Source organism: Lonchura striata, chromosome 27, assembly GCF_050655825.1.
Source record: "Lonchura striata isolate lonStrDom1 chromosome 27, ASM5065582v1, whole genome shotgun sequence".
Lineage (NCBI taxonomy): Eukaryota > Metazoa > Chordata > Aves > Passeriformes > Estrildidae > Lonchura > Lonchura striata.
Window position 1 is genome coordinate 3,290,873 of NC_140729.1, and position 17,878 is coordinate 3,308,750.

A 17,878-nucleotide genomic window follows, 5' to 3' on the forward strand; every position below is an offset into this window, starting at 1 on the left:
CCGGGGTCATTTATCCCGGAGCCTCCTGCCCTCCCTGATGGACCCCTGACTGGGTGGAATGAGGAGTTGTGCAGGGGGAGAAGTTCGGCTTGTTTAGCCCGGGTGCAGTGGGCAACGCGCCCTGCGTGCCCGGGGCTGTGCCCAGTCCTGCTCTCCCCGGCCCAGGGACCGCTCCCCCCGCAGGGCCGTGTTTACTCAGGCCCTTCCTGCCGGACAGGGATTTCCACATGTGCGGAGCAGCGGAAGGGAGGGTTCTGCAGGGTTTTGGCGATTGTGTTGCTCGTGTCCGTGCCTTTCCCATCTCCTGATCTCTCCGGGAGGACGAGAAGCCGTCAAGAGCTGCGGCCCCAGCCTCCCGCACCTCCTGGGCGGGGAACCGGCTTCTCGCCGGTCCGGGGAATGCTTTTCCCGCAGCTGTAGGTTCTAGCGGACCGGGGGAATGTCCTCTGTCCCCTTTCACCATTCTCCCGTGCAATCGCAACACTTCTGCCCGTTCCCATGGCTCTGGGGTCACAGGCGCAGCCCCGGTGCTGGCAGGAGGCCCCGGCTCCCCGTTGGGGGCACACGGGATGCTCAGGGAGCCCCGAGCCCGCCCCGGCCCGGTTCCGCGGCGGGGCTTGCCTCGGCGCCCGGGGCCGGGCCGCTCCCGGTGCTGCCGGGCCGCTGCCCGGTCTCGCATCGCCCCCGGCCGGCCGGAGCGGCCCCGGGAGCCCCGGGCTGGTGGATGGGCGGGGCCGCCGCGGCCCGGCTGCCCCGGTGGTGCGGAACTGTCACCGCGGGAAACGTGAGACTGGAAACACCCCGGAGCCCCAGGGGTCCCGCTGCCCCGAGCAGGAGCTGCAAACCGGGTCCCTGCTCGGGCACCGGGAGCGGGCGGGGAAGGGGCCGCAGTGGCCCCGGGGCTCAGGGAGCGCCTGTCCCCAGCCCGCCCCGGCCATCCCCAGCCGGCCGGGACATCCCTGCTCCGAGGGGTCCGAACCGCTCCGAGGGGTCCGAATCGCTCCGCTCGGCCGCCGGTAACGGATCAGGCCCGGCCCCCGCCGGCACCGCCCAGCGCCGCGGGGTCGTGAGAGGCGGGACCGGCGGCGGGCGGGACCGTACCGGGAGAGGCGGGGCCCGGCGCAGGGGCAGGCAGCGGCGATGGCGGTGCGGCGGGGGCCGGAACCGGGACCGGGATCGGGCCCGGTACCGGGGCTGGCGCTGCCGTTCCTGCTGCTGCTGGCGGCGACGGCGGGGCGGGCGGGGGACGCGCGGCAGGAGGAGGCGGTGCGGGCGCTGGCGCGGCGCCTGCTCGGCCCAGGGGCCGCCGCCGTGTCGCTGTCGGTGGACCCGGCGCTGGCTGCTGGCGGGCCTGACATCTACCGGCTGTGGTCGCCTCCCGGCGCCGGGGTGGCCGTCGCCGTAGCGGGCTCCAGCGGCGTGGCGGCGGCCGCCGGCCTCTATCGCTACCTGCGGGACTTCTGCGGCTGCCACCTGTCCTGGTCCGGGGCGCAGCTCCGCCTGCCCGACCCGCTGCCGCGGCTGCGGGCCGAGATCCGCGCCGCCGCCCCGGGCAGGTAACGGGGACGCGGGGCCGGGCGCCGCTCACGCCTCGTTAGCGCGGGACAAGGCGCTGTTATGTAACGGGGGCCCGGGGGCCCGGGCGCAGCCTCCGCCGCTCCCGCAGGTACCGGTACTACCAGAACGTCTGCGCCCAGAGCTACTCCTTCGTCTGGTGGGACTGGGCGCGCTGGGAGCGGGAGATCGACTGGATGGCGCTGAGCGGCATCAACCTGGCACCGGCTTTCGCGGGGCAGGAGGCGGTCTGGCAGCGGGTGAGGACCGGGGCGAGGGGCGGTGGGGACCGGGAGGGCATCGGAACAGGGACCGGCACGATGGCGGTGGCGGGACCTCTGGAACCGGGAGCCGTGGGACCGCCTGACCCCCGGCGCTTGGTGCAGGTTTACCGTAACCTGGGGCTGAACCAGTCGGAGATCGATAAGTACTTCACGGGCCCCGCGTTCCTGGCCTGGAACAGGATGGGCAACCTCCGCCGCTGGGCCGGGCCGCTGCCGCCCGCCTGGCACTTCAAGCAGCTCTACCTGCAGGTACCGGGGGCGGCCCCGCCCGCCCGGGGCAAACCCCTGTCACCCCCTGGTCCCCCGGCCGAGGCTGCCCTCACACAGCCTCGGAGAGCCCCCTGCTCTGCCCCCAGTTGCAGCAGCACCCGGGGTCCCCTCGCGGGAACGTGCGGGCTTCTCTCCTTCTGCTCCCTCCCTCCTTCTCTCTCCCAGTACCGGATCGTGGAGCGGATGCGCTCGCTGGGGATGACCACGGTGCTGCCGGCCTTTGCGGGCCACGTTCCGCAGGGGATCCTTCGGTAGGTGCAGCCCCTGCCCTGGGGGCTCAGCCCTGGGCACTTCCCAGGGTCTCACTCCCACTGCAGCTTCCCTGGGAGGCTGCCCTGTCCTCACATGGGCACGGTGGTCTTGTCCTTGTCCTGATCCCCATCTCTGCCCTCTGGTGCAGAGTCTTTCCACGTGTGAATGCCACTCGCCTAGGGCAGTGGAGCCACTTCGACTGCACCTACTCGTGCATCTACCTGCTGGACCCAGAGGACCCCATGTTCCAGGTGATCGGGACCCTCTTCCTGAAGGAGCTGATCAAGGAGTTTGGCACAGACCACGTCTATAGCGCAGACACCTTCAACGAGATGACCCCCCTCTCCTCTGACCCTGCCTATCTCTCGAGGGTCAGCAATGCCGTTTTCAGGTCGATGACGGGAGGTGGGTCCGTGTGTGGTGCTGGCCTGGCCACAGGGGTCCAGGTGGGATAGCAAGAGCTGGGGGAGGTGGCTGTGGGCCCCATTCAAGCATAGAACCCATTGGTGTCAGATCCCCAAAACCCCCTTGAGGGTGATTGATGGCCCCAGGGCCTCATGAGACACCTGTGGGCCCTGCCTGGAGAGGATCTCACTCAGTGCTCTTCTGCCCCCAGCTGACCCCAAGGCGCTGTGGCTGATGCAGGGCTGGCTCTTCCAGCACCAGCCTGACTTCTGGCAGCCAGCACAGGTGCGGGCCCTGCTGCATGGAGTGCCCCTTGGCAGGATGATTGTTCTCGACCTCTTTGCTGAGTCCAAGCCCGTCTACCAGTGGACAGAGTCCTTCTATGGGCAGCCCTTCATCTGGTGCATGTTGCACAACTTCGGGGGCAACCACGGCCTCTTTGGCACTGTGGAGGCCATCAACCACGGCCCCTTCGCGGCTCGGCGCTTCCCCAACTCCACCATGGTGGGCACGGGGCTGGTGCCCGAGGGCATTGAGCAGAACGACATGGTGTACGAGCTGATGAACGAGCTGGGCTGGCGGCAGGAGCCCCTCGACCTGCCCAGCTGGGTGACCCGCTACGCCGAGCGCCGCTACGGTGCCCCGAACGCTGCCGCGGCCAGCGCCTGGCGCCTGCTCCTCCGCAGCGTCTATAACTGCACCGGCGTCTGTGTCAACCACAACCGCAGCCCCCTGGTGCGCCGGCCCTCGCTGCGCATGGACACGGAGCTCTGGTACAACGCCAGCGACGTGTTCGAGGCCTGGCGTCTGCTCCTGAGCGCCGGCGCCGAGCTGGGCTCCAGCCCCGCCTTCCTCTACGACCTGGTGGATGTGACACGGCAGGCAGCCCAGCAGCTGGTCAGCCACTACTACCTGAGCATCCGCCAGGCCTTCCAGAGCCACGCGCTGCCCGAGCTGCTGACGGCCGGCGGCGTGCTGGTGTACGACCTGCTGCCAGAGCTGGACAGCCTCCTGTCCAGCCACAGCCTCTTCCTGCTCGGCCGCTGGCTGCAGAGCGCCCGTGCCATGGCCACCAGTGACCGGGAGGCTGAGCAGTATGAGCTGAATGCCCGGAACCAGGTGACGCTCTGGGGGCCCAGCGGGAACATTCTGGACTATGCCAACAAGCAGCTGGGGGGGCTGGTGCTGGACTACTACGCTGTGCGCTGGAGCCTCTTCGTCTCGGTGTTGGTGGAGAGCCTCAACTCAGGCCGCCCCTTCCACCAGGACCAGTTCAACCAGGCTGTCTTCCAAGTGGAGAGAGGCTTCGTCTACAACAAGAAGCGCTACCCAGCTGTGCCATCTGGGGATACCATGGAGATCTCCAGGAAGCTGTTCCTCAAATACTACCCCAGCGCCCTGCGGCACAGCTTGGCTGGGCCTGCGTGACTTTGGGTTCTGCCTCCAGAGCCTCCCCCAGAGAGGGTGGATAGAGCCCCTGCACCTTCCCCAGTCTGGGCTCCAGCCCTGATGGCTGTGTCCTGGCTGTACTGGAAGAGGGGCACAGGGCCCTGGTGGCCCTCAGCCAGCCTGGATCCACCCCTTCCTCTGCATGGGCAGGATCTGCCCCAAGAGGGGCTGGCACATGGACAAGGGGCTGGCAGAGGGGTCGTGGGGAGGCCGTGCCCCAGGGTCCCATCCTCTGTGCTCTGTGCTCAACTCTGCCCAGCTGCCTTGAGCCTGTTCCCAGGAAACCTGGGCTGCCCCAGTGTTTGTAGCTGGAAGCTTAGTGGGACACTGCAGAGGGACAAGACAAATGTGTCCCTGCTGTGGGGCCTTGGCTAGTTAGCAGGGGCAGTGATGGGGAAGAAGCAGACAGGGAGGTGGCAGTAGGCAGATGGGTAGAGCAGTGTTGGACCCCAGTGCCTGTGGGGACATGGCACTGCATGGCCCTGCCCACATTTAGTGCCTTTTTTTATCATAGAAGACTTCGCAGCATTGCCTGCAGCATTGCTGGAGCTGCGCTCCCCAGGACAGTTTTTGAGGCCTTTTCCACAGATGGGGCTTGGGCAGAGCCCAGCTATGGAGCAAATACAGACTTTTCTCCCATGTGTGTCCAACTCCTTTTGCTAGCACAGGACTGTGTGGAACATGGGGGCAGAGGAGCAGCTCAGCCCTGTGTCTGCCCAGCAGGAGCAACACCCTGCCAGACATGTCCTGGCAGCCGGGATGCCTGGCACAGCAAAGTACAGCTGGGGCAGACCCCTGGGGCTGCAGCTCCCCTCATGGCCCAGAGCCTCCTCCAGCAGGGAGGTCCTGGCTCGGTGGAGTCTTTATCACAGCACCTGCACGAGGATCAAGGCGCAGGGAGCCCCAGGCATGCACAGGGAGGTGGGTGGAGGGGCCTTGAGATAAAGCAGCAGACACAACACGGTGGCGTGGGGCGGGGGGACCCCCTTCCCAGCCCTCTTAAATGGCGTGGCCGCGTTGGCCGGCACTGCAGCCATGGAGAGAACCACGGTGCTGATCACGGGCTGCTCCTCGGGCATCGGCCTGGGGCTGGCTGCATGCCTGGCAGCCGACGCCGCTCGCCGCTTCAAAGGTAAAGGGGTCGGCGCTGCCCCGGGGGTCTCCGGGCTGGGCCAGGCTCTCCTCACCAAGGAGAGACAGAGGACAGAGCCTGGGGTGGGCTGGGCTGGCTGCTGGCCCTGCAGCTCGGTGCCACTGCTGCCCACGGCCACGCTCTCTCCCCAGTTTATGCCACCATGCGTGACCTGGCCAAGGGTGAGCGGCTGCTGGAGCGCCTGGGGGGCTGCTGCCCCGACACGCTGGAGGTCCTGCAGCTGGATGTCACTGACCCCTGCTCGCTGGCAGCTGCTGCACAGCGGGTGCAGGGACAGCGGCTGGATGTGCTGGGTACGGCTCTTCCTGGTGCCCCCAGTGTCCCTGGGGTGGCTGAGGGGACCTCTCTGGGGTCACAACCCTCCTCAAGGCACCAGGAGGAGAGGCCAAATTAGGTGCAGGCAGTCCTAGGGCTGGGATAGGACGTGTTTAGCGGGGCAGAGGTGCAGTAGATGGATTTGGGGGTGCCGAGGGCCCATCAGCAGGGAAATCCCCCCCATTTCTGCCTTCTGGCACTCGGTGGTGTGCAGGGCTGTCACTGGCTGGCTGCCCTGTGCCCAGCTGACCACACCATGCCTGGCAGTCTGCAATGCAGGGGTGGGACTGATGGGACCGCTGGAGACCTGCTCCGACCAGGCCATGAAAACTCTCTTCGACGTGAACCTCTTTGGGGCTGTCCGCACCATCCAGGCGTTCCTGCCAGCCATGAAGAGCCGCAGAGCCGGGCGGATCATAGTCTCCAGCAGCATCGGGGGGCTGCAAGGTGGGACCCCCAGCATCCCGTGGCACCGGGAGGGGTGGGAAAGAGCTCTGGTGCTCAGGGTGTGGCTCTGCCCCAGGGCTGCCCTTCAACGCTGTGTACTGTGCCAGCAAGTTTGCAGTGGAGGGGCTGTGCGAGAGTCTGGCCATCGTCCTGCGCCCCTTCAACATCCAGTGAGTGCCGGTGATGCCACGAGGGCTGGATCGTGCCCGCCGGGATGGGGGAATGCCGGGGCGGGGGTACGGCGGCAGCTCATGTGCTCCCTCCCGCAGCCTGACGCTGGTGGAGTGCGGGCCCGTCCACACCAGCTTCCTGGCCAACCTGCAGCGCCCCGACCCTGAGGGCAGCGAGATGCGGGGCTTGGACGCCGAGACACAGGGCCTGTACCGCCGGTACCTGGGGCACTGTCAGAGCATCTTCCGCGACGCGGCGCAGGAGGTGGAGGAGGTCCTGCCGGTCGGTCACCGCGGGGCGGGGGTGGCCGTGGGGCCGTGCCAGGGAGGGCTCTGACCCGTCTGCGGTGCCAGGTGTTCCTGGAGGCCATCGGCAGCCCCTGCCCGCCCCTTCGCTGCGCCAGCACCCAGCTCCTCGCCCCGCTCTGGCGCCTGCGGCTGAGCAGCCCCGACGGCTCCGAGTACGTCCGCGCCATGCACGACTTCGTGTTCGGCAGCAGCGAGACCGGCGGGGACCAGCCCTGAGCAGAGCCGCCCCAACACCGGCACCGCTGCCCCGCCGCGGGCCCGTTCGCGGGCTCGGTGCCGCCGTGTCCCCAATAAAGCCCTTTGCAGCCGCACGGCTCCGGCTCCGTCCCGTCACGCCGCGGCCCCGCGGAGCCCCCGGGCTCGTTCCGCACTGCGGCCGGGCCGGCCGGTCCCCTCCCCCGGCGGGCGGAGCCGGGCGGGGCTGCCCGGGAGGCGGAGCTGTTCCGGTGCCGTTCCCGGCCCCGTTCCGGTCGGCGGCGCTTCCGGCGGGGCGATGCCGCCCTTCGCCTCGGGGCTGCTGGTGCTGACGGCGCCGCTGCCCGCGCTGCCCCGGCGGGCGGCGGGGCTGGTGGCGGCGGCGGCGGGGCTGGTGGCGGGGCCGCTGTACGTGCATCTGCAGCCGGGGCTGCGGCTGGGCGGCCCCGCCGCCGGCCCCGCCGCGCCGCCCGCGGGCCCCGCGCTGCTGCGGGCTCTGGCCGCGCTGTACGCGGCGGCGGCGGCGCGGCGGGGGCTGGACCTGCGCGTCCTGCTCGGCCCCGGCCGCCGCCTGGCGCGGCAGCCCCGCGTCCTGCTGGCGGCCGCCGCCGAGGCGCCGGGGCCGCCGGAGCCGGTGCAGCTCGGGCTGCAGCGCCTGGCCGCGGCGGTGTACGGCTGCCCGCCGAGCCTGCCCGCGCTGCTGCTGGGCGAGGACGCCGCGGGGGACACCGGGGGAGACCCCGAGGGGGACCCCGAGCAGGATCCTGACGCGGCGCTCCCCGAATTCTTGGACGTGGCGGTCGGCGGCACCTTCGATCGGCTGCACGGCGCGCACCGGCTCCTGCTCAGCGCCTGCTGCCTCCTGGCCCGGCGGCGGCTCCTGGCCGGGGTGGCCGACGCAGAGCTGCTCCGCCGTGAGTCCGGGGCGGCCGTGGCACTGCGCGGGGACGAGGGCTGAGCCCGGTGCTCCCCGGGGCAGGGCAGAGGTCTGGGGGCCCTGTAACAAGTGAAGTCCTGGCAGCCACCCACCCAAGGCGGTGCCATCCAGGCAGAGCGTCAGTGGGGATCCAGGGGGGCGCCGCTGTCCTGCCCACAACCCGCAAGGTGCAGCGAGGGCAAGGGAAGGGGGAGGCAGTGTTCAAAGTCCCAGCCGAGTGTTTTCTCCCATCTCTTGGTCTTGCTTTTCCGTCACTCTTGTGCTTCTCCGCCCTCCTGGCACCCGGCAGACAAGGTCCTGCCAGAGCTGATCGAGCCGTACGAGCTGCGGGCGGCGAAGCTGCGTGAGTTTTTGGAGGATGTGAAGCCCTCACTGTGCTACGACATCGTGCCTCTGGCCGACCCCTTCGGCCCCGCAGTCACAGACCCCGACCTGCAGTGCCTGGTGGTCAGTGAGGAGACCCACCGGGGAGGGGAGGCTGTGAACAGGAAGAGACTTGAAAACGTAATTCCCACGCTGGAGCCCGGTGGGCTACCCCCGCCCGCCTCCTCACCCTGCCTGATACTGCCTGGGGGCAAATTTGGTCTTGATTTGCCCCTTCCCTCTGCTGCACTCTCATGGCTGACAGCTCTCGGGGCTCCCTTCTCTCATTAGGGGCTCCCCGAGCTGGCTCTGTATGAAATCCAATTGATGAAAGACCCCGAACACAGTCAGAACGAGGAGGAGAAGATCAGCTCCTCCAGCCTCCGGCAGAGACTGCTGGGGACACTGCTGCAGCCCCCACGGGTGAGGGGGGCCTGCAGAGCCACAGCAGCCATGGGAGTGCCCGGGAGGAGGGGTGGGAGTCTCGGGAGTCGAAGAGTTTGGAAAGGCTGCCTGCTGCTCTGCAGGCTCAGAGCCTTTCATGGTCACCTCCAGGCTGGGCTGTCAGGATCCTTCTCCAGCAAAGCCCAGTTCTCCGTCTGTTGCCACGGCTTTCCTCTTTCCCTTAGCGAGACCCAGCTCTGCCGTTGCGCCCATATGTGATTGGGCTGACTGGGGGAACTGGGAGCGGGAAAACTTCCATTGCCAAACTCCTGGGGCAGCTGGGTGCGTTCATCATCGACGCTGACAAGCTGGGCCACGCCGTCTATGTCCCTGGTGGCCCGGCCTACGAGCCAGTGGTGGCAGCCTTTGGGGCAGGTAGAGTCACTGGAGGCTGCAGGGAGGAGGAAGGGGAGGGAGGGACGTCCCAGTGTCCCAGAGAGCCCTGGCCTGTGCCCCCCTCCCCCTCCATGGGTTTTGGGCTCCCCAAGTGTTGTGTGTCCCCTGTCAGAGCTGCTGGTGGGGAACGATGAACCGGGCTGTTGTTTGCCTGGAAAAAGCTCTTCGCTGTCCTTTTCAGGAATCGGGTGAAGAGCTGCCAGGTTAGGTGTTTATGCGTGCTGTTGAGAGCCCTGTGCCAAAGCTGTTTCCCCAGCCCAGGCTTGCCACAGGGATGGGAGTTGTCCCTCCCAAACCTGTTGTGCTTCTGCCTTGCAGAGATCCTGAACAAAGATGGAACAATTAACAGAAAAGCCCTCGGGGCCAAAGTGTTTGGAAACCAGGTAAAAAGCAGGTTTATTGGAAATACTTAATGTTGTGAGTGGGGGCTGTTCTCTTGTGCCAGGGGTTTTGAGTTTTCAGCCCTTTCCTGGCTGTATTTTCTGGTAGTGGCATGGGGACAGGGTGGGACAGATTGCATCTCTGCAGCTGAATCAGCAGCTGTGCTGGATACATTGGTGTTTCCCTGCAGCTGCTGCTGCCTCCCTGTTCCCATCCCTGTCCCTGTTCCATCCCCACCTCCTCTACACTGTGCTTTTCCTTCACCCAGCTCAGAGCAACAGACCTGACAGACACAGCCAGTGGTCTCTGCCCCTTGTACCCAGGGGGCTCAGTGGCACCTGGCCTTTACAGGTGCTCAGCCTGCTGCTCTGCTGCTTCTCCAGCCAAGGTGGAGGCACATCAAGAGGTTCCCTGGGTGGTCATGTCGTTTGTGGGCCTTGCTGCACAGGGAGCTTGCTGTGCTGTGGAGCAAAGCACGTCTCACAGCAGAGACTGAGATCTCTGCTAATAGCAGGGCCCTAATGGCAGGACAAGGAAAATAACAGGGAAAAGCACCCTGACCCTGGCAGCAGGAATGGGAACCTCTGGCCAGTATGAAAGCACCTTCCTGGTGCTCAGCGATGGGCTGGACCCACCTCCCCAGCTTCAGTGGGTCCTTCCTGGGTGTCCCCTGACTGCTTACACCCTACTTTCCTGGCTGGCTACACAGGGGTTCTGAGGATGAGGCACTGCATCTCAAATCCTGCTGTGGTCCTTTCTAGGAGCAGCTGAAGAGGCTGACGGACATTGTGTGGCCCGAAATAGCCCAGATGGTGAAGGAAAGGGTCAGGGAGGCTGATGCTCAAGGTAACAGGGGCGGTGGCTCTGTGGCAGCCTCATCTCAGCAGTGAAGCGTCAGGAAGGTGGGAGTGAGCCCAGGCTGCTGTGATCCATGGCTGCCCACTGAGGATCGCCCTTGTTCCCTAGGGAAGGCCGTGTGTGTGCTGGACGCTGCCGTGCTGCTGGAGGCCGGCTGGCAGGACATGGTCCACGAGGTGTGGACAGCCATCATCCCGGAGGAGGAGGTGGGCAGCGCCCCGGGCCCCTCGCTTGCTGCCGGGGCTGGTCCTCGGTGTCCCCCCAAGCAGCTGAGCGTCCCCGGTGTCCCCGCCAGGCCGTGAGGCGCATCGTGGCCAGGGACGGGCTGACCGAGGAGGCCGCTCGGCACCGGCTGCAGAGCCAGATGACCAACGGGCAGCGGGTGCAGCAGTCACAGGTGGTGCTCTGCACGCTCTGGGAGCCGCACGTCACCCGCCAGCAGGTGAGCCCGGGGCTGCTGCGGCGCCCGGGGCGCTCTGGGTGGCTGTGACAGGAGCTGTCACGGTGCCATCGAGGCTGCCACGAGGGTGGATTCGGGGATGTGAATTCGGCCGGGAGGAAGCCGGCCGCTCCTGCCCGAGCCGCGGGCCCTGAGGCACCGTCCCGGTTCTGCGGCAGGTGCAAAAGGCCTGGGACCTGCTGCAGCAGCGCCTGAGCGCCGAGCCCGGCCCGGGGGGGACGGCCCCGGCCGTGTCCAGCCACCACTGCCCGCGGTGAGCAGCGTGGGACCGAGACCACCGCGCCCGGCCAGCTCCGGCGAGGGTCCGGGCATCCCGCGGGGCCCGGGGAGGGGCAGCCCCGCAGGGCTGAGCCCCGCTGGTGACAGTAAAGAGGCTGCTCCTGCCGTGCGTGTCCGTGCGCCGCTCCGTGCCCTGCCCGCTCCCCGCTCCCCGCTCCCGGTCTGGCCCCGGCCCCGCGGGTGGGACTCCCGGTGTCCCGTGTGGGATTCCCAGTGCCCCATGTGGGGACTCCCGGTGTCCCGTGTGGGATTCCCGGTGCCCCGTGTGGTTTTCCCGGTGTCCCGTGGGGGATTCCCGTATCCCGTGTGGGATTCCCGGTGCCCGGTGTGGTTTTCCCGGTGTCCCGTGTGGGATTCCCGGTGTCCCGTGTGGGATTCCCTGTAGCCGGTGTGGTTTTCCCGGTGTCCCGTGTGGTTTTCCCGGTGTCCCGTGTGGGATTCCCAGTGCCCCATGTGGGGACTCCCGGTGTCCCGTGTGGGATTCCCGGTGCCCCGTGTGGTTTTCCCGGTGTCCCGTGGGGGATTCCCGTATCCCGTGTGGGATTCCCGGTGCCCGGTGTGGTTTTCCCGGTGTCCCGTGTGGGATTCCCGGTGTCCCGTGTGGGATTCCCTGTAGCCGGTGTGGTTTTCCCGGTGTCCCGTGTGGTTTTCCCGGTGCCCCGTGTGGGATTCCCGGTGCCCCGTGTGGTTTTCCCGGTGTCCCGTGCGGGATTCCCGGTGTCCCGTGTGGGATTCCCTGTAGCCGGTGTGGTTTTCCCGGTGTCCCGTGTGGTTTTCCCGGTGTCCCGTGTGGGATTCCCAGTGCCCCATGTGGGGACTCCCGGTGTCCCGTGTGGGATTCCCGGTGCCCCGTGTGGTTTTCCCGGTGTCCCGTGGGGGATTCCCGTATCCCGTGTGGGATTCCCGGTGCCCGGTGTGGTTTTCCCGGTGTCCCGTGTGGGATTCCCGGTGTCCCGTGTGGGATTCCCTGTAGCCGGTGTGGTTTTCCCGGTGTCCCGTGTGGTTTTCCCGGTGCCCCGTGTGGGATTCCCGGTGCCCCGTGTGGTTTTCCCGGTGTCCCGTGCGGGATTCCCGGTGTCCCGTGTGGGATTCCCTGTAGCCGGTGTGGTTTTCCTGGTGTCCCGTGTGGGATTCCCTGTAGCCGGTGTGGTTTTCCCGGTGTCCCATGTGGTTTTCCCGGTGTCCCGTGTGGGGTCCCCCGTTCGGTTCCCGCCCCGGCAGCGTCACGCCCGTGACGTCACGCCCGCGGGCGCCCCCCGGCGGCGCGGCGCGGTCACATGACCGGCGGGCGGAAGATGGCGGAGCCGCCGGGCGCCGCCGCCGAGGACTCGTGGGGGAAGGTGGGGCCGGGACCGGGTCGGGCCGGGCCGCCGGGTGCCGCGGGGGCGCAGGGCGGCGCGCCGGGACGGGGCTCGTGGCGGCCGGGCAGGGTGAGCGCGGGGCCGGGGGAGCGGGGAGCGCACACGAGCCAGTGCCGGGGCGAGGGGCGGCGGCAGCGGCCCCAGCGGAGCCGCAGCCCGGGGGTGGCGGGAGCTCCTCGGGCCGACCGAGCTCCTGGGGGCGGGGGGCTCCGGGGCGCGGGTCGCCGCCCCAGCCCCAGCCCCGCTGACGTGTCTCCTCCGCCCGCCGGCCCCGCGCAGGTGGACGCGGCCTACGGCGACAATGGCCTGGACTCCGGTAGGTGCCCGGGCGGCGCCCGGCCCCGTTCCTGCGTGGCAGCGGCTGCCCGGGGACGCCCCTCACGCCCCTGCGCCCGGTCACACCCCGCCTTGGGCACTGACCCCGGGATACTCTAATTCCAGCACTCTTCATGGAAAATGCCCGGAAAAGCAGCATAGTGTCCCGGGCCAACAGCATCGGCTCCACCAGTGCCTCTTCTGTCCCCAACACAGGTGGGCTTTGCTCTCCGTGACCGCGTGTTTCTGCTCGCCGGGGAATCCGGCACGTGCCGGGCTTCAGGTCTGCCCTGCACCGAGGGGGTGAGCGTGGCTGGGCAGGATTCCTGTCCTGAGGAGGAAGGTGGTGGGAACAGCATCAGGGTTCTGTGGTTTCCAGCAGGGTTAGGAGTCGAGAATCACTCTGGTTTTGACATCTTTCCAAGGGAGCTGCTGGCATCTGCCTCCTGAAGAGAGGGGAAGTGTTGCCAGAGCTCCTTGGAAGGCTTTTCTTCTGCCTAGTCTGCTGTAGTTGAACGGGCTGGGGGCTGTGCTGGGCCTGGCTGCAGCTGCAGTGATCCCTGGAGCTGTCTTGTGCCTCTTCTCGTGCCTCTGTGTCCCCAGCCACACTCTGTCCCCACAGATGATGAGGACAGTGACTACCATCAGGAGTCCTGCAAGGAGTCGTACAAGGACCAGCGCCGCCGGGCGCACACCCAGGCCGAGCAGAAGCGCCGAGATGCCATCAAGGTGAGCGAGGCAAGGGGCAGCAGGCAGTGCTGGAGCACTGCTGCCAGCCTGCTGCACCCCCTGCTCTCCCAGCACTTCTCTGTCCTGCTCAGTGAGTGCTGCAAGCTGGCCTGGCTCTGAGGGGCTGTGCTGTGGGAGCTGGGTGTGGACCTGGCCTCACGGGATGAGCCCACACTCTGTGGCTCTACTTCCCTGCAGAAAGGCTACAACGACTTGCAGGCCATCGTTCCCACCTGTGAGCAGCAGGATTTCTCCATCAGCTCACAGAAGCTGAGCAAGGCCATTGTGCTCCAGAAAAGTGAGTCCCAAGGGCAGGAGGGAAAGAGGTGCTATCAACCCCCAAAGCTCCGCCCTAGAGGTGTGCAGGGCAAAGTTCAGCACCTTAGAACCTTCTGGTGTGATGAGGCTCTGGGGAGCTTGGGTGCTGCTTCCCTGCACTCACCTTCCCCAGGGGAACTGGGTCAGTGGGAGCTGGTGGTGCCCTGGCTCAGGCACCTCCCATGGGGATCTCAGGGGTCCATGTGTGCTCCCAAATCCTCACTCTGATTTCATGCTCAGCTATCGACTACATTCAGTTCTTGCACAAGGAAAAGAAAAAGCAGGAGGAAGAAGTTTCTACCCTCAGGAAAGATGTGATGGCCTTGAAGATCATGAAAGTGTAAGGGAAGAGCTGTTGGGGTCATGCCCTCTATTTCCTGTTTTTCCTTCACATCCTTGCTGGGTTCTGCAGTGGTTCTCCATCTGGAGACAGAACCAGGAGCAGGAGCTGGTGTGGGAATTCAGAGCTGGGAGCAGGAGCTGGATGTGGGAGCTGGGAGGGGCAGCTTGGAGTCAGTCACGTGTGGAGACCTCACTGCTGACCTCGGTGTGCCGTGCTTGTTTCAGGAACTATGAGCAGATTGTGAAAGCTCATCAGGACAACCCGAATGAGGGGAAGAACCAGATCTCTGACGAGGTGAAGTTCAATGTTTTCCAAGGCATCATGGACTCCCTGTTCCAGTCCTTCAATGCCTCAGTCTCTGTAACGAGTTTCCAGGAGCTCTCAGCGTGTGTCTTCAGCTGGATTGAGGAGCACTGCAAGCCCCAGGTGAAAGCAGGGCTGCAGAGGGCTGGTGCCATGGCTGAGGGGGCACAGACAGTGGCACAGGGGTGGCTGTCCCTCCACAGAGCAACTGACTGTGTCCTCTCTCTGCCACAGACGCTGCGGGACGTTGTCATCGGGGTCCTGCACAAGGTGAAGAGCCAGCTCTACTGAGCTCCCGTGCCACTTCTGTGCCCGTGGGGATGGGGCGCTTCTGCCAGAGGCCAGGGTGCCAGGCACCACCCTGGGCCCTCTCCCTTGCGGCTGTTTTTAAGGTTCTCTGAATTATTTATTGTATTCCTTCTGAAGCCCAACAGTGGCTGTGCAAACACTGCTGCTCCATTTGGTGCCACCAAATCTTTATAGGGACTGGGCAGGAGGGGAGGGAAAGGTGGTGAGGAGCAGTCTCTGGCTCAGGCAGTGCCATGGGGTTGCCTGTGCCACCGACTCTCCTTGCAGAGCTGATCCTATAGCAGCTCCACTCTGTGCCCTCAGGCCTGTGACAGCCCTCCTATCCCCAGGGTGGGAAATGTGACAAATGCATACTAAAAACAATGGCTTTCTGGTATAGCAGTAGGAGTTGCTTTTCCCTGACCCTCTGGGCTGTCCCCTGCCCCTCTGAAGCAGCTGTTTAAGTCAGCTATTGCATTTTGGAGGAGCCTGGCAGTGTTGGCAGCAGGATGAGCCCATCAAGAGCTGGGAGCTGTGGCCTTGGCAGCACATGATAGGACCTTGCTGAACCCCAAGCGTGCTGCAGCCGTGAGTCCCTGGAAAGGAACAGAGGATGTTCCTGCAACTGCTGGAACATCTCTCCTTTTCAGAAACTGGCTGTACTGCACAGGAAAGTTCTGCAGCTGTAGCATAGTATGGGCACGTGCACTTGCTGCTCCTCCTTAGAACTTTTATACACAATCATACATGACCAGCCTCAATTTGATTTCTATTACTGTAAATTTTGAAACAGTCCCAGAGCGCTGCCTCTGCCAGCAGTAGAAGCAGCTGCTATCGGGGACATGTTTGACCCTGTCCCATGCCCAGTTTGGGTCACAGCTCTGCTCAGGTGAGGGCTGGTCACTGTCCAGAGTGATGGGACCAGGGTGCTGCCAGCAGCAGGCTTTGTTCTCCATAACCATGTTTGTGCTCCTGCTCCAGGGGCACATCCAGGGAATGTTTATTTCAGGCAGTTTTTCCAGCACTGAGGAGGGAGCACTGCCTCCTGCCTTGGGAAGAAGACGTGGAATTTTACAGACCTCACACGTGGAAGTGATGTATTTTTCTATTGTGAAAAGTAATTAAATAAATTTCAATGAACATTTTAAAGATTTTTCTGATGGTGAGTTCCTGCAGCTGTGCCCTAGAGCTGGAGGTTTCCAGAAGCTCATTCCAGCCCCTGTGGCTCAGGTTACCCTCTTCTGGTTCCTGTCCTCCCCACTCCTCAGGGCCTAAACCCTGCCCTGACACCCTCTGAAGAGACAAACACCACAAGATGTGCAGCTGAACCAAAATCCTGGTGTTTAATGGATCATACTCTCATGTGACTGCTCTGCCACATAGCAGGAAGCAGCTAGAACACAGACAGAGTTCTGCAGCCCAGAGAGTCCCTCTCTGCCTTTCCTTACCAGAACACCAGGGACACAGCACCAGTGCCCCCACGTGTCCCCCCAGCCACATCAGACCCCAGCCAGACAGCTCTGTGCACTGGGGGCAGGAAAAAACGACATTCTGCTGCAAGGAGAGGGCCAGTGCCAAGTTACTCCTACCCACCCACCCTCCCAACCACAAAACATTTTAAAACAAAACCAAATAAATACACAGGACAAATGCCAGTCCTGCAAAAAGAGAAAAAGAACAACCCAACAGCCAAGTTTCAGAGGCAGCTCTGCAGCAGCTTCTCCCCAGAACAAAGGCTCTCCCAGCACCTCATGTGTTCGCTGGCATCACGACACCGTGGTCCTCATCTGTCTCTATCCCAACCTCCTCCTGCATGGCACCGAGCAGATCAGAACAGGCTTGGGGTCTGGCTCAGCAGCCATAGGCATGACCCAGCCTGGGTACTTACAAAGAATTGCTTCTTGCTCTTGGGATACCCCTCCAGGATGGCATCCAGCAGCTCGGTGGCCTGGCGAGACAGAGCGGGTGAGGGCCGTGGGCAGCAGTCCCAGCAGGGCCTTGCTGCCCACCCGCAGCACGGCCGGTACCATCCGCTTCCTCCGGCGCCACTCCCGGCGGTACAGCTGCTGCTCCCGGCACACCTGCCAACAGCACCGGGTCAGAGCTACCCCGCGGGGCTGTCGGGAGCCCCGGGCAAGCAATGCCTGTAAGGGAAGTGCTGGATCCTGGATCCAGGCTGGCCCGGGTTCACACGCAGCTCTTCACCTTCTCTTTTTCCTCTGGAGTCACATGGTTGGTAGCAGATTTAATCCTCTCCAGTTTCTCCGTGTAACTGGCACAGTCCTTCCTCAGTGCCTCGATCTCCCTGGTAATCTCAGGGGTTGTCATGGAGCTGTTCAAGTCCTTCAGCTCTGGGAAGGTGGCACCGATCACCGGCCGGGCTGCCACGCGGCACCAGGGCACGGGTGCCCGTGCCCCCGGGGATGCCGCGGTGGCTCGGGGCTGCCCGGCCGGGCACACTCACCCGCCTCCATGTGCCGGCAGCTCTGCTGCAGCGCTTGCAGCTGGGCGGAGCGCTCGGCAATCTCCCCGTCCAGCCCGCGGAGCTCCGCATCGCTGGCGGCCGGGAGCTGCTCCTGCGGGCAGCGGCGGGTCAGGGGTGCGGGGCAAGCGGGGCCGGCGGGCGGTTCCGGGGCTCACCTGCTCAGCGAAGTAGATCTTCTGCTTGCCGTAGACCTTCTCGCGCACGCTGCCCTGCTGCGCCAGCTGCTCCAGCGCCTTCACCACGGCCTGCGGGACGCGCTGTCAGCCGGGCCCGCGTCCGCCCCGCCCCGGCCCGGCCCGGCCCCGCTCACCGCCTTGCCCAGCCCGTGCTCCCGCTGCAGGTTCCCGAAGGCGTCCTGGGCGCTGTACGGGCGGTTCTGCTCCCGCAGGTACCGCAGCAGCACGGCGGCGGCGCCTCCTGAGGGACCAGCCCCGGTCACAGCGGCCTCCTGGGGCCGCAGAGGCCGCCCGGTGCTCCCCCGCCACTCCCGCACTCACCGCCCGCCGCGGCCTCGCGCCCTTTGCTCATCCCGCGGCCCCGGGCCTCCAGCCCCGCTCCGTTCCCGGTTGGCGCCGTTCGCGCACTTCCGGCGCGCCGCCCGCTCCCCGCCAATCGCGGCGAGGGCGGGGCACACCGTGATTGGCGGGGGTAACGTGCCCCGCCCGGTACCGGCCCGCCCCCGCGGGAACGGGGCCCGCGGCGGGAGCGAGTCCGGGCCGGGCCGGCGCGGGGCTCAGCGCCCCGGGCAGGCACTCACCGAGCGGAACGGGCACTCCCGGGCAGGCACTCACCGAGCGGAACGGGCACCCCCGGGC

General features: G+C 65.8%; 5 protein-coding genes across 8 annotated transcripts; 4 read left to right on the forward strand and 1 right to left on the reverse strand.

Annotated features, from left to right (window-relative positions):
• The first annotated feature begins 1,081 nt into the window (after positions 1-1,081).
• Positions 1,082-4,853, forward strand: NAGLU (N-acetyl-alpha-glucosaminidase). The gene is made up of 6 exons (XM_021532972.3): positions 1,082-1,556; positions 1,667-1,814; positions 1,941-2,087; positions 2,274-2,359; positions 2,509-2,765; positions 2,977-4,853. Exons 1-6 carry the CDS (start codon positions 1,141-1,143, stop codon positions 4,191-4,193), a joined length of 2,271 nt encoding a protein of 756 aa, XP_021388647.2. The 5' UTR covers positions 1,082-1,140; the 3' UTR covers positions 4,194-4,853.
• A 265-nt stretch (positions 4,854-5,118) lies between these two features.
• On the forward strand, positions 5,119-6,919 carry HSD17B1 (hydroxysteroid 17-beta dehydrogenase 1). Of its 2 annotated transcripts, XM_085561936.1 has the most exons (6): positions 5,119-5,346; positions 5,499-5,660; positions 5,950-6,129; positions 6,206-6,299; positions 6,399-6,582; positions 6,654-6,919. In XM_085561936.1, exons 1-6 carry the CDS (start codon positions 5,250-5,252, stop codon positions 6,822-6,824), a joined length of 888 nt encoding a protein of 295 aa, XP_085418062.1. In that variant the 5' UTR covers positions 5,119-5,249; the 3' UTR covers positions 6,825-6,919. The 2 variants fall into 2 exon arrangements, with proteins under 2 accessions (XP_085418062.1, XP_085418063.1); XM_085561937.1 differs by lacking the exon at positions 5,499-5,660.
• Positions 6,920-7,086: 167 nt separating this feature from the next.
• Positions 7,087-10,899, forward strand: COASY (Coenzyme A synthase). Its single transcript, XM_077788419.2, has 9 exons — positions 7,087-7,717; positions 8,030-8,244; positions 8,395-8,526; positions 8,733-8,922; positions 9,262-9,326; positions 10,086-10,170; positions 10,291-10,388; positions 10,478-10,624; positions 10,801-10,899. Exons 1-9 carry the CDS (start codon positions 7,102-7,104, stop codon positions 10,897-10,899), a joined length of 1,647 nt encoding a protein of 548 aa, XP_077644545.1. The 5' UTR covers positions 7,087-7,101.
• Positions 10,900-12,071: 1,172 nt separating this feature from the next.
• On the forward strand, positions 12,072-15,718 carry MLX (MAX dimerization protein MLX). Of its 3 annotated transcripts, none has more exons than XM_085561938.1 (8): positions 12,186-12,351; positions 12,562-12,598; positions 12,724-12,813; positions 13,220-13,326; positions 13,525-13,624; positions 13,885-13,984; positions 14,212-14,413; positions 14,525-15,718. In XM_085561938.1, exons 1-8 carry the CDS (start codon positions 12,199-12,201, stop codon positions 14,579-14,581), a joined length of 846 nt encoding a protein of 281 aa, XP_085418064.1. In that variant the 5' UTR covers positions 12,186-12,198; the 3' UTR covers positions 14,582-15,718. The 3 variants fall into 3 exon arrangements, with proteins under 3 accessions (XP_085418065.1, XP_085418064.1, XP_021388646.1); XM_021532971.3 differs by having other exon boundaries at positions 12,186-12,261; XM_085561939.1 differs by lacking the exon at positions 12,562-12,598 and having other exon boundaries at positions 12,072-12,261.
• Positions 15,719-15,896: 178 nt separating this feature from the next.
• Positions 15,897-17,698, reverse strand: PSMC3IP (PSMC3 interacting protein). Its single transcript, XM_021532970.3, has 8 exons — positions 17,561-17,698; positions 17,374-17,480; positions 17,219-17,308; positions 17,043-17,154; positions 16,784-16,929; positions 16,606-16,659; positions 16,467-16,526; positions 15,897-16,387 (listed from the first exon to the last, which is right to left on the reverse strand). Exons 1-8 carry the CDS (start codon positions 17,589-17,591, stop codon positions 16,328-16,330), a joined length of 660 nt encoding a protein of 219 aa, XP_021388645.1. The 5' UTR covers positions 17,592-17,698; the 3' UTR covers positions 15,897-16,327.
• Positions 17,699-17,878: the final 180 nt, after the last annotated feature.

Coding starts and splice junctions, on each gene's coding strand:
- MLX (XM_085561938.1), top strand. CDS start 12,199: ATGACCGGCGGGCGGAAGATGGCGGAGCCGCCGGGCGCCGCCGCCGAG. Junction 12,814..13,219: donor CTCTTCTGTCCCCAACACAG/GTGGGCTTTGCT, acceptor CTGTCCCCACAG/ATGATGAGGACAGTGACTAC. Junction 14,414..14,524: donor AGGAGCACTGCAAGCCCCAG/GTGAAAGCAGGG, acceptor TCTCTGCCACAG/ACGCTGCGGGACGTTGTCAT.
- NAGLU (XM_021532972.3), top strand. CDS start 1,141: ATGGCGGTGCGGCGGGGGCCGGAACCGGGACCGGGATCGGGCCCGGTA. Junction 1,815..1,940: donor AGGAGGCGGTCTGGCAGCGG/GTGAGGACCGGG, acceptor CGCTTGGTGCAG/GTTTACCGTAACCTGGGGCT. Junction 2,360..2,508: donor GTTCCGCAGGGGATCCTTCG/GTAGGTGCAGCC, acceptor CCTCTGGTGCAG/AGTCTTTCCACGTGTGAATG.
- HSD17B1 (XM_085561936.1), top strand. CDS start 5,250: ATGGAGAGAACCACGGTGCTGATCACGGGCTGCTCCTCGGGCATCGGC. Junction 5,661..5,949: donor ACAGCGGCTGGATGTGCTGG/GTACGGCTCTTC, acceptor CATGCCTGGCAG/TCTGCAATGCAGGGGTGGGA. Junction 6,583..6,653: donor AGGTGGAGGAGGTCCTGCCG/GTCGGTCACCGC, acceptor CTGCGGTGCCAG/GTGTTCCTGGAGGCCATCGG.
- PSMC3IP (XM_021532970.3), bottom strand. CDS start 17,591: ATGAGCAAAGGGCGCGAGGCCGCGGCGGGCG. Junction 16,660..16,783: donor CTCCAGAGGAAAAAGAGAAG/GTGAAGAGCTGC, acceptor TGCTGTTGGCAG/GTGTGCCGGGAGCAGCAGCT. Junction 16,388..16,466: donor AGAGCAAGAAGCAATTCTTT/GTAAGTACCCAG, acceptor GGTGCCATGCAG/GAGGAGGTTGGGATAGAGAC.
- COASY (XM_077788419.2), top strand. CDS start 7,102: ATGCCGCCCTTCGCCTCGGGGCTGCTGGTGCTGACGGCGCCGCTGCCC. Junction 7,718..8,029: donor CGACGCAGAGCTGCTCCGCC/GTGAGTCCGGGG, acceptor GGCACCCGGCAG/ACAAGGTCCTGCCAGAGCTG. Junction 8,245..8,394: donor ACAGGAAGAGACTTGAAAAC/GTAATTCCCACG, acceptor TTCTCTCATTAG/GGGCTCCCCGAGCTGGCTCT.